Source organism: Pyrus communis, chromosome 11 (assembly GCF_041283825.1).
Source record: "Pyrus communis isolate YQ-2024b chromosome 11, ASM4128382v1, whole genome shotgun sequence".
Taxonomy (NCBI): domain Eukaryota; kingdom Viridiplantae; phylum Streptophyta; class Magnoliopsida; order Rosales; family Rosaceae; genus Pyrus; species Pyrus communis.
The window spans coordinates 31,367,584-31,381,143 of record NC_142575.1 but is presented as its reverse complement, the minus strand read 5'-3'; the positions used below and the strand labels follow the sequence as shown (position 1 = coordinate 31,381,143).

Here is a 13,560-nt window from a genome sequence, read left to right as displayed (position 1 = left end):
CACTGTCGCCTTAAAGTCCATACATGTAGGGCTTCAATTTCTGCTTCAAGTCATTGAAGATAATCTTTTTGAATTCCTAAGGTTTACGAATCTTAACAAGCATATAGTACATGTATCTTGTGACAAAACTAGAATTAAAAAAAAAACAAATACAACTATTGTTATTACACCGACAATCTTTTAAGATTTAAGGATCTTAATGTACGTGTAATCATAATACATGGATTTTATGATAAACTTAAACTTTTATGAAAACTATAAATAATTATTACGATATTGATTATGCTTACCAATTTCTTGCACGGCCTGTTAACCTAACACGAAACGACGCAGAAATAATAGGTTTTGGATGAACCTGTTAACTATTCGGATTATTATCAGGTCACCTGTTCAAAACGCGTTAGCAAATCAGATCGTTATCGGGTCACCCGTTAAGAACATGTTAACGAATCGGATCGTTATCGGGTTACCTATTGAAATACCCTTTGACCAACGGGTATGACATGTAAACGACATGAACGTGACCTATTTGCAAGGTCTAGACATTATAAACGGCAATTTCTTTAACTAATTTACCTGACACGAAACGACATGACTCTAACGAGTCGGGTCGTTATCCGGCCATCTGTTAAGAACCTCTTAAGACAACAGATTTAGCATGACATAATCTATTAAGACAACAAATATGACATGAAAATAACACAAACAAACACGATTTATTTGTCAAATCTAATACTAACGTGCATCCGTTATCATGTTAGCCTCTAAAAATAATATGTGAGAAACGATATTCGTAAAAAGTTAAAAACTTGTTTCACGAGATGAAGTCATTGAAGATTATGTTTACATGTGATTGTATTTGGTTTTTGCTAAAGATAAAGTGGATGGCAAGTCAGTTTGACCAACACAATTTGGAGTCGAACATAACACGACATGTTGCACATGATATTTTAGCCGTGGGAGGGTGTGGCTGGCCCCATTGTACTTGTCCTTATCCGAGACGTGGACTCTTGGTAGTGGTTGCAAAATGTAGTTACTGGCCAGTCTGAACTTGAAGAATGTCATATGGTTTAGTGCATGCAGATTCTTTTATCATATTCACAATGATATAGAGGTGGTTTTGGGTTAGAAAGCTTAGTTATGGTGGGTTGGGTTGGCAACTTGGAAGTGTTGAAATAGAAGATACTTAACGTTCGATTCTCACCCTCCATACTGTTAAGTACTTATTGTTCGATTGGAGTTTTGTTGGTAGGAGGATCGGGAATGAACTGTAAATCTATAGATTAGGGGGTTGTTGATTTACTTGTATTAATTCTGGAGTCAGTTTGTGTGATCGAGCTTTTGTCTTCTTTCTATTTTGGTGCACACAAGTGTTTGTTGAGTGTGTGAATCATAACGGAAAAAGAAAAGTCCCCTCTTTATAGAAAACTTCATTTTAATCCTTGATAAAAATGATCTTTAAATTAAAACCATGAGCAAGATCAAAATCTAATTTTAGTCCCTTTATACATTAATAACCTCATTTATTAATTATATTTTGATTTTTAATTATTTCTCTTTTTCTTCCTAATTTTTAATGTATTAATTTTATTTCATTATAATTATAATTTTCATTTCATTTATCGTAATATATTTTGTTGTAAACATTTAGATAAACTAATTTTTGTTATACAATATATTTTGATGTACTTTGTCTTCTTCATTTAGGTAAATCAAATTCATCATAATACATTTCGGTGCATACATTTAGGTACACACATTTCGGTACATGCATTTTGATACAAATATTTAGGTACATTAATTCAATATAATACATTTCAGAGCATAAATTTTGGTACACACATTTAGGTACATTAATTTAATATAATACATTTCGGTACATACATTTCGGTACTAACATTTGAATACATTAGTTCAACATAATACATTTCGGTACCAACATTTAGGTACATTAATTGAGTCTTTCAAGTTTGAAGAATCTTAAATAAAATTAATAAATTAAAAAACTCTTCTTTTTTTTTTTGTCAAAAAATAAATTAAAATTTGTATATTAATAAATTTAAATATTTAATGGGGAGACATTAAATAAAATGCACATTAATTATTTTGAATTAAGGACACATCAAGGGATTATAATCAATATGTAATCTAACACTAGGTTTATTTTAAATTTCATTATTCTTGAAGAATTAAAGTTAGAAAAACGTGATTTTTGAGCATTTCAATCGTATTTCCAGTTACTTTCGTGTTCAAAGCTAACATTAGTTTGGAAGTGATTTTATGGCTGGTAGCACTTTTAGAGAGAACTTATTTGTGTTCCAAAAGTATTATCACCAAAAGTGTTCTCAGTTTTGAAGGTACTTTCAGTTATTTTGAAAGTACATTCAAATGAACCTTAAGAGTTATTTGAGAGTGTGGAGTTACAGTGGGATTTATTGTCGTAAAAAAAAAGAAAGAAAAAGAAAGCATAACTAAGGAATTTGAATTATTCGAACGTACAAAACCTTCCTTAAACTTTATAATTTGAACATACTTTTTTTATTTACTCCACGTAATGTTGAATACTCTTCATATTAAATTAATATTAAATAACTTATATATTCTAATATATAATGACAATTTCGACATCGTAAGGTTTAAAAAAAAAATAATCAAAAAATACACCCCACATCACTTTTAGTATCCATATCCCAAGATTATTTATCTTCTTTAACTCTCAAAACCACTCTCACCCTCCATTGTAGAACAAAACCCTAACCAATGAAACTACAAACATGTTGATTGAAAAAAAATATATATTTTTGACGAATGGAACATGAAACTACATTTTGAAAGTTTTGCATGAGGTGAGACATCATGTTTTTCATTATTTTAGTGATTTCAATAACATCGGCATTCTTGTAGTTGCACTACGAATGATATCCCTTGTAAAAAGCATGGTTGATGATGAGTATCACACAGTTAATAAGCCCTAGCCCATATCTGATCACAGAACTCCGGCTATTGTGTTGGCACTTCTAGTGCGGAGGAGTACTTAAAGATTGGCAAACCTTTGTAAGTTCATCAACAGAAAAGAGGAGAACTAAATAATTGGATGCCTTTGAATCCAAATTTAGTTCATTTGATGAAGATATTCTTGAAAACTACATGATTGAATGAGCTCAAAGAAAAATTTGTGGCTGCGTAGATTGACACTTGTATGCATTTTGGTACAAAAACAAATGGAGAATTTTTATCTAAGATGTGAAGAGTGTGGAGTGTATGGACAAAATGTGGGATGTATGTTGAAAGTGTGGAGTGTGAGTGTACTATGGGAAAAAATGTGGGGTGTATTAAGATAAATTATAATTGAAAAGGCATATATATGGTACCGTGTATTAAGTATGTGAAGTCTATTTACCAATACGTAAGCATTTAAGAAAACAAGCTTTTCACAATGATGTTAAACATCTTACCTTGACAAAAAAAAAAACAAAACAAAACATCTTACCTTGACATTTAAATCTCCATATGAATAAAAATATTGTCGTTTCGACTAAAAAACTGAATTATTATTGTGATATGATCAAGTAATGATAACTAATATATAGATTAATTAGTTCTTATGCCACTAACCAAGGTATAATACGTGTACAATCTTTTTTTATAATAAATGTCTATTTGCACTATTAGTTCCTCACATCCTTTGCTAATTTTTCTTGAAGAAAACCACATAATATTAATTGTAAAAGAATTATAGTGCTCAGGTAATAAAATATGAGAACACATAAATAGATCAATTGTAAAAAATATTGATACGAAGAGCAAACAGGACAAGGCTTTAAGCTTGATTGGACTTTAGATGTTTATATCTAATTCTCTATTAGTTGACTTTTACACTATAAAACTATAGAAATCTATATTTAGCCTTAACAATCGGAACCGTAATTTACAGTAAACCTCAGCTACATAGCACATTAGATTTTTCTATTTATTTGATCCATTATGTTCTTCAATTTGTTTATAGAAGAAACGAGAGATGAATGAAAGTTTAGGGTCAAGTATGCCCCCTCGACTATTATTTGTGTATTATCTTCGGGTATAACAGACAATTAATAGTCTTAAAACAATATAATCCCAAATCAAATCTCTTTCTTTGTGTTTTCAATTTTGTATTAATTTTCTCTAATATTTTAATTATCTTAATCACGATTCTGATAATTCTCTTGGGTCATTGAAAAGAACAGGCATGCATGCTGGTTGGTTTATTAAGGTCAGACGGAGACGGGATGAGTCGGATGACCCCTCCAATGGAAGGAAGAGCCGATGAGAGGTCCCTTTTGAGGGTGTAAGCAACGAGCAGACAAGCTAATCGGAGGGCCCCACCCCTGTCTCGTTGGCCCAACCAGGGGCCAACATTTGTCAACCACCACCACATATTTTTGTTCCCCTCTTGCTCTCATATCTTCTTCTTCCTCCTCCCTCCTCCTCTCCATTTTCTCTATTTAAACCCCCTTTGTCCCTGAAAACCACCACCAAGTTAAAACCCGCTACCATCACAAGTCTTCCAAACTTCTTCAAAGTCTCTTCCAATTTCAATCACTCCCACTCTCTCAGTCTCAACCGCTTTAAGAATTTAGTTGATAACTATTCAAATATTCCTTGTTTTCTGCATGGACATGGAAGCCAAAGCGATTCCAACAAGGACGTCGAGGAGTTCTAGTTCGAAGGTTCGGCCATGGGGACGGTGTTCGAAGCAGATACGAGAGCAGCGGGCGCGGCTTTACATCATATGGAGATGTAGTGTGATGCTCTTATGCTGGCATGAGTAATTAAGAGGTTAATTATAATCATAATTAGCAATGGTTGGTCAAGTTTGAGATTAATCAGTGTTCGGGTGACTAATTAACCATACGGGTATCGTGCTTTTCTCTGTATAATAATTAGGCAAAGGATACCACTTTTTGGATAGATGGTAGGTTTAATTAGTATGTAAACAATTAAAGCTCCAAATGTCTTGTGAACAGAAATTTTTAGGATGCTCGGAATACAGGGTGGTACATTATATGTCATTATATAAGTGGAGAAAAGTTTTATTTTTCAAGTGTTTTTCTACTTATATAATGACATGTGTTGTACCACTTCGTATTTCAAACACACTGAAAAATCTCTTATATCTGACATTGTAAATATATGATAATTTAATGTACTCTTGTTTTCGTAGCTTGTTGATAGTAATGATCATTCTATATATTTGCGTGAAAAATACTTGGCTCTTTATCTTTTTGATATAAAAATATATTTACACTATGATGGTGAGAGATTAAATTGGTTCCGATCTCATTATTCATGAGATTCGAATCTAAGTTCGAATCATTTATATGTAAGGATTGAGAGACAAACAAATGTTCTACTTTAATTTCCACGACTAGCACAAATATTTGAGTCCAAATTCAAGAGTGTCACAAAAAGCATAAGTCATGATTCCCGAAATTTTTTTCTTCAGAAAAAATATATTTAGTATCAATCTAGTAATTCATCTGAATTGAACCTCAAACTTTTCAAAGAATGAAACCGTTGGACCATTTATTATTTACGTGCCCAAATTGAAATGTTAAACTTTGCTACCATTGACTGGAGTCAAAACTGACCAATATGGCAATGTTTCTAATTGCTGAATGTGTAAGAAAATGATTTGCTTATCCCAAAAAGCCATTTGACTTTCACTTTTTCTTAAGATTAATCGGATGTACATTCATTAGTCTATAACCCTCTGGACATTTTAATTTCTAGCTCTCATATTTTTGAACCACCAACAGTGTTCAAGAAATATATTTCTGTACATCGCGTGTCATGAGATAAGTGGAGGTGAGTTTTTTTTATTCAAGGATCCCATACTTTTATCACACATCCATGTCTCAAGTACACTTAAAAATTTCTCCACCAGCACACAATCATCATGCACTGTTTGGCTGAATTGAGTTCGCCAAAATCACAATGACAAGATTAGTCAATGGAACTGGACAGATTTTTTCATGTCACTTTCGCGTCGCACTATAAACTTCTTAAAATTCATACAAGCAATTTTGGATATGTACGCATCAACAATAGTACTCCATTCTAGCACAACTTAAAATTTGAGTTTTTATAATTAATAATCAAAATTTAGTCTTTAAATTTATAAATATCAGTTTTTATAAATGATTTCAGATATATCCAAAATTCTACTTAAATATACCCATTTGCCCTCAAAATTAAAACCTAATTACAACTAAAAGCCAATAGTCTTTTAAATTGTCTTCATCTTTGTTCATGAGGAGGGGAGTGGCAAACGGGGATATTGAAGGCCTTGTCGAACAAGATGAACACCATGAATGTATGTCGGCTGCACCATTGTGAAATCAAAATGCATGATAAGTATAAAAATTGAAGTAGAATTGATATATTAGAATATATGGGGAGCAATCGAAACAACAATTAGATCGATACAAAAATGTGTTCCTCAAATTAATATTATATATGCATAATACCGTGGAACCGTATACTAGAGATTTCCATCCAAACGAAGACATGAAAAATTCTATTTTGAAAATCTGCGGAAGTTCTAGGTCTATGAAATTTACAGAAAAAATATCAAATGATTATCATGCAAAAATATATAGTTGTAGGTGTTTGTCAATTAATAAATGAATTAGACAAGTTGATTGCTCATTCTCTTTTTTTTTTTTTTTCCACTTATTGGATTGGAATATATGGAAATAATCAAAACCCCTAAAAAAAATAAAATAAAATAAAAAAGTAGAAGAAATCCCATCTGTATATGTGAATCGAACAATTACTAGGTATGGAGAGAAAAATTCCCAGAAGCTCATATGCGTCTTTTGAAGTTCATTTTTGGCTATATATGATTTTTTTTTTTTTTTTTATAAAAACTGACATTTTTAAAATTAAAGGTCAAATTCTAGCTATATTTAATAAATACTCTTAAAAATTAAACAAAAAATACTTGTGTGACTCACCATTTCCACATGGGGCCTATAACATTTTATCTAGAATAATATGCCGTTTTGACTGCCTGAACTAATAGTCCACTTAATTAACCCTTGAACTATTTTTTGATAACTTAGCCTTTGAACTATTTTTTTGGTAACTTACCCTTGAACCATTTGGAAATAGCCGCTTACCGCCTCACCGTCAAATGTGATGAAATTTCATTTACTTTGCCGTCAAATATTAACACCTGACCAGCATGTGATTTCACTTTTAAGGATAAAATCGTTCCAGTATTGGCCGTCAACAGGCCCAGGAACATTTCACTGTCAGGAATATATATAATATGATAGAACAAAATGTAAGTGTACATAATATTCAAAACGCAGCAAGTCTAAATTATGATTGTTTTGAATCTCCACTATACAAAATCATAGAAATACTTGCAGGCTATATCAAAATATATAAATCCTCCTTGATTTGAAACAAAAATTGCATCCGTCTTCGAAGTTGATCCTGTTCATATTCACAGCATATGATATGCAGTAGAAGGTTTAGACGTCCAATTCTTTGTCGAAGACGACATCCCATCCGTCGTCGATAAGTTCCTTTTGATCGGCCTTGGTTCTTTCCTGTTCGAGTATGCTTTTTGGTGATAGGCCGTCAACTGAAGGAGCGGGGCTTGCCTTCTCTGGCGACTTTGGTAACTCAAGTCGTTCTGGAACTAAATCGAATGCCACGTTTTTCATGGATGAGCCTGAAGAAGCTAGGATACAGCTCGTCTGGCTCGAGGATACTGACTCGCTTAGCGGAACCCGCTCATCAAACTTCTCTTTCAGAAGCCTGACATCCTGACAAATAACAGAAATTTCTCCTCTGCACATGTATGGGAAGACTATTATCGTCTCCTCAAACACATAAAAATGCATGCCGCAAATAAAAGCATTGAACAGAAACAAAAATCTCGAGGAAGAAATAAATTGTAATAGAACAAAATATTACCAGATAGCGAAGAATTTGAGGTATCGAACTAGATTGTGACATAACAGACAACTAGTAGATGAGATTACATTGATAATGCTTAAAAAGTAACCTAATTCATTTAGATGTGGATGATTTAAAAATTGCTGGAGGAGACGAGATGAAATTAAAGGGGTAACTTTACTATATCTAAGGTTAACTGCAAAAACAGTCTCAACGTAGCTAAAGTTCCTCATACACATATATCAAGTCTAATATAAAGCAGGAGAGGATGAAAAATTGGTAATGGAGTTCTCCGAAATCAAGAGCAATATGTACTATACTTGCAAGTTGCTTGGCGTCAGCCACTTTAGATAGGTAATAAAGACCTCGATGGTCTAAACTGTAAACCAAACTTTAGAGTTTATAATATTAAAGCAATGGAGACAAAATCACTTACTGTAGCATATCAACAATGCGGCCACGATCCATCAGAAACTCCCGTAACTGCAAAAAGCAAAATTTGAGTAATTATATTATCGGTTATCTTACTTTAATATGTCCATGGTCACCACTGGAAATAGTTGTTACCTTCGAATTTTCCTCCGCCTGTTGTTGCAATATTTTGGACTCCTGAACAACTTTCTCCACCTCCGCTTCTTGTTCAGCAAGAGCTTTCCAGGCACATTCTTCCTTTTCTAGCTTGTCCTGCTCGGCCAGTCTCCTTGCCTCCGCTGCCGCATCTAGCCGTTCCTCAAGGGTTCCACACATCTGCAATGACAAAACAAATAATGAACTAAGAAAAAGGATTGTGTTTGTATCAACTGCCCCATATCAATCGAAGACAAATATAATTGTTGCAAGTAGTCACAAATAAGATTTTCCAATATCTTTACTGTGCAAATACTTAACATCTTTTGTGATGATATTGTTTGATAAATAAATATAATGAAACAGATCATACAATTGTTGTTTTTGAAGAATACGATATGATAAAGACAGCATAAAAATCAGGCAAACTAAAGATAAATGGATAAATTAGTGAAATAGAGCATGCACCAACAGTAATGCAGTGCAATAAGCAACTCAATGAAGTGAAGTCAACCTCATTAAGAATCGCAAGTGATTTATCTCTCTCATCTGATAAATTGAGCAATCGAGACTGAAGCTCCCTCGCTTCAGTTGCTAAAATTGCTTTCTCCCCAAAGACTTCTCCAGCATGCTGCACAGAAAGAATATAACCTCAGTTATGATGCACCCTTAATTAAAATTAGCAGAACTCAGAATCCATTAACTTCAAACTTTAATCACATTTCACAAAATACAACCATGTCATTTGCGTCTTTTGCATGTGCCAACATCTGTTTAAGGTCCTCCACCTTGACCATGATATCCAAACCTCCCCTAGAAGCTTCCTCTTGAACAATATCCACTGCTTTCTCCTGGACCTCCACTTCTCTCATCATGCTGATGACCGATTCCATGGCTGAAAACAGGGTTTTCTGCAACATTGTTAAACGATTAGGAACTCTATCATCAAGGAGGAGAGAAAAAATGGTGCCGCCGAAAACTAACTCCTTGACAATGGTGGGTCAGCAAAATAACACAAACAAAACATTAAGAATACGCTTTCAAATATCAAAACAAGATTTATTATCCCAAGATTATACATATTATTGGTAAAAAAACCGAAATGAAGCACACAAACCAAAAGTCCAAATCCATGAACACGTTATCCTTGGATCCTAACCCGAAATCAGATAGTACTTGTATCACACAGAGGAATTAAAAGACGCTTAAAAAAACCCAACGAAATACAGAACATCATCACATAGAAAAGATTAAGATTATATAACTACTCTGACCAAATAGGGCCAGGTTTATTTAGATTCTGAGAGAATTGAACAAACCAACAGTTACGTTTTAAGTTTATAGCAAGCGAATCAACTTCTGAATTGCAACCCTAAATCTACCAAGTCATAAACCCATTAGTACCTTGTTATGTTTAGCATCTTCAATGATCTCTTCCAGAACATCAATATTGCATACGCTGTTTGTGGCAGTCTCCTCAATGTCATTATCAACCATTTCCCTTGGAGTACAGTCTTTCTCGGAAGTATGATCCGAAGGACCAGTTGCCTGTAAGTTGTCATCAGCAAGAAGAGGGCCTGAACGAAACTCTGGAGGAATGTCACACTGTGGAGCATTGGGCACATGTTCTGGGAAGGAAGAATCAACTGCAAATGATTCTACTTTATCACGTGTTTCATGAAGAACCGAATTGGAATCACAGTTCACAGGGAAATAAAAACTTTTCCACTTAGGAAGCACATCACCCAAGGTGCCGTTTACTGCATCTTTTTCAGGCATTGAAAGACTAGTCATGCCAGATGCAGACTGCTGCAGCCCAACTTGGACATCAAAATTCATACCCTTGACATCGGAAATCACTGCTTCACTTCCAGTACTTGTATCAGCATCTGATGGAACAGGACCATTCTGCAATGAGTCCACTTGCTTCACCAGCGTGGGGTTGTCATGATAGGCACCACTTGTCATTGGATCCTAAACCAAAAGTCCAAATCCATGAACATGTTATCATTGGATCCTAACCCGAAATCAGATAGTACTTGTATCACCCAGAGGAATTAAAAGACGCTTAAAAGAACCCAACAAAATACAGAACATCATCACACAGAAAAGATTAAGATTATATAACTACTCTGACCAAATAGGGCCAGGTTTATTTAGAGTCTGAGAGAATTGAACAAACCAACAGTTAAGTTTTATGTTTATAGCAAGAGAATCAACTTCTGAATTGCAACCCTAAATCTACCAAGTCATAAACCCATTAGTACCTTGTTATGTTTAGCATCTTCAATGATCTCTTCCAGAACATCAATATTGCATACACTGTTTGTGGCGGTCTCCTCATTATCATTATCAACCATTTCCCTTGGAGAACAGTCTTTCTTGGAAATATGATCCGAAGGACCAGTTGCCTGTAAGTTGTCATCAGCAAAAAGAGGGCCTGAACTAAACTCTGGAGGAATGTCACACTGTGGAGCATTGGGTGCATGTTCTATGAAAGAAGAATCAACCGCAAATGATTCTACTTTATCATGTGTTTCATGGAGCACCGAATTGGAATCACAATTCACAGGGAAATAAAAACTTTTCCACTTAAGAAGCACATCACCCAAGGTGCCGTTTACTGAATCTTTTTCAGGCATTGAAGGACTCGTCATGCCAGATGCAGACTGCTGCAGCCCAACTTGGACATCAAAATTCATACCCTTTACATCAGAAATCACTGCTTCACTTCTGGTACTTGTATCAGCATCTGATGGAACAGGACCATTCTGCAATGAGTCCACTTGCTTCACCAGCGTGGGGTTGCCATGAGAGGCACCACTTGTATGATCATCACCAGCTGCTGGTCCAGGTTCTGGAACCCCTGATTCCTTAATTACCTGCTGGTGCATCAATAGTTTACCCTTCCCCTTCTGTTGAGCTGCAAGTTCAGCATGCAACATACAAATAAATACCTTAGATGAAATACCAATTTAAAAGAAAAAATGGAACACTTTTGTGTTGCAAGTAATTATCAATAATTATGGAATAACATGAAAGAGGAAAAGAATGTGGCATCAATAACAGAACAAATCCAGGAACGAAAGAAGGCTCTCTTGAGAAGCTACAGAATACCTGCTCGGAGCGGTGGAGTCCCAGGACTCTGAACCTGCACAGGACTGACAGCCAAAAACGACTGTGTAGCCAAGTTAGGGAACTCACTAAGAACATCAAGGACAGCTGCATCGGCATCGAAGGGATGTTCAATAGCAATAGCCCTCAGAATACGAAAATCAACCTGAGCCGAATCAGAAGAAATAATATGGATGGTCAGTTAGAGTCAAAAGTAAACATTTTAACCAAATAGACAACCCAAGCATCCTAGAACATACAGAATCACTTAAGTTACAGCTTTTACCTGAACAAAAAATCAAAGAAAGCTATTTTTTCACCTATGATCTTAGGCAACACAATTGATGTATATTCCATAAAATCAAACTATAAGTCTCAAAATCATTAGAATCTGCTGGAACAATATAAACTTAACAAAGATACAAAGGCGAAAAAATCAGAATAGGTGTTCCACCCAATTATTCAGATTAAATTCCTGAAATCATTTTCCAAATTGTGAAGCTTAATACCATGCAAGTTTGACAAGATTTATACATACGAAAATTTATAACGCCGAAATATTTAAATGGAAAACATAATTACACAACATAACAATTTATAATTCAATCCCAAAATACATTTTGGGGCAAAGAATCATACCTGTGGAAAAACTTCCTTTAAGCAGCCAAAAACCGCATTGAAACCCATCTCTAAGAGCTACGATTCTGCATATTTAAACACAATACAAAATTACAACAAAATTCATCCACTTGACAGCCCCAAAGCTGCAAATATATTTATCTTACAAAAATTCTAAACAAGAATTAGGTCAAGATCCAAGATTTTTTTTTTTTTTTTTCCTTCACTTTCGAAACCCAATAATCTGCGGGATTAAACTTAAAAAATCAGAATTTTCATCCAAAACTCAGAGAAATTCAGAGCCAATGATACAAAATCAATCACAATCGAAACCCAATAATCTGCGGGATTAAACTCAAAAAATCAGAATTTTCATCCAAAACTCAGAGAAATTCAGAGTCAATGATACAAAATCAATCACAATGCAAAAAACACACAAGCGATGAAATTAAAAATCACAATCGCTCCGTTTGGCTGCCGAGAAAATAAGAAAAACAAAAACAATAACAAAAACTAAAAACGAAAGATGATTTTTGTCATACAATTCAGAAGATCGAAATTTGCGAAAATTGAACACTTTCTCGGCGTTTCTCGTCCTTTTCTCGGCAGCCAAACAGAAAAAATAAGAAGAGGAAGATGAAAAGACTGACCGTTCAGGCAGGGGAGAAGGGAAAGTTGAGTGGGAAAAGGCGGAAGGAGGAGGAGAAAAAGGTTTGTGGTTTTTAGTTGTTAGTGTTCGATTCTCGGGAAATAATAACTCGGTTTAGCCTGGGATGGGCCGGACTCGGCCGAGTTGACTTGACCCATGCGTGATGCAGCTAAGGAAACGGGTACACTCGTTAATTGGGCTGGTGTGCGAGGCTGATTTCGTCAATTTCAGATTTTTTGTTTTTTTAACTGTTGGGCCGCTATCCTAGCCAGGGGTAATCTTGGTACACGAGTTTTTACTCGTTGTGATGGGCCCCGGAACGGTTAGCTGACGTGGAACTTGGGCAGTTTCCCGCTGCTTTTCCAGTTTACTTGCCGACTTGTTTGGCACCGTGGAACCTGGCCCCCAATCAACGTCTGAAAATGGAGAGAGGGAGAGGGAGTTACCTACACAGTGCACTATCGCAACGTCTTAAACTAATGATGTGATGTTATGTGTATATATTTATGTAAATGTAATTGTATTATTAGTTTAGATATCACAATGGTGTTTTGTAAATGTAACTGTATTATTAGTTTAGATGTCACGGTGGTGTTTTGAAAGTGTAGGTAAGTTTTAAAAAATGAAAAAGACTTGGGTTGTATAGCCTAACTAGCCAA

At 34.8% G+C, this 13,560-nt stretch overlaps 2 protein-coding genes across 4 annotated transcripts; one reads left to right on the top strand and one right to left on the bottom strand.

Moving 5' to 3' along the window:
- Positions 1-4,494: 4,494 nt before the first annotated feature.
- On the top strand, positions 4,495-5,202 carry LOC137743377 (small polypeptide DEVIL 14). Its single transcript, XM_068483259.2, has one exon. It carries the CDS (start codon positions 4,653-4,655, stop codon positions 4,809-4,811), a length of 159 nt encoding a protein of 52 aa, XP_068339360.1. The 5' UTR covers positions 4,495-4,652; the 3' UTR covers positions 4,812-5,202.
- A 2,094-nt stretch (positions 5,203-7,296) lies between these two features.
- LOC137742421 (uncharacterized) lies at positions 7,297-13,044 on the bottom strand. 3 transcript variants are annotated; one of them, XM_088679886.1, is made up of 11 exons: positions 12,903-13,044; positions 12,274-12,338; positions 11,638-11,800; positions 11,057-11,443; positions 10,788-11,005; positions 9,925-10,494; positions 9,258-9,431; positions 9,035-9,151; positions 8,521-8,700; positions 8,390-8,436; positions 7,297-7,845 (listed from the first exon to the last, which is right to left on the bottom strand). In XM_088679886.1, exons 2-11 carry the CDS (start codon positions 12,319-12,321, stop codon positions 7,524-7,526), a joined length of 2,226 nt encoding a protein of 741 aa, XP_088536012.1. In that variant the 5' UTR covers positions 12,322-12,338; positions 12,903-13,044; the 3' UTR covers positions 7,297-7,523. The 3 variants fall into 3 exon arrangements, with proteins under 3 accessions (XP_088536012.1, XP_068338382.2, XP_068338383.2); XM_068482281.2 differs by having other exon boundaries at positions 10,788-11,443; XM_068482282.2 differs by having other exon boundaries at positions 10,788-11,443; positions 12,795-13,042.
- Positions 13,045-13,560: the final 516 nt, after the last annotated feature.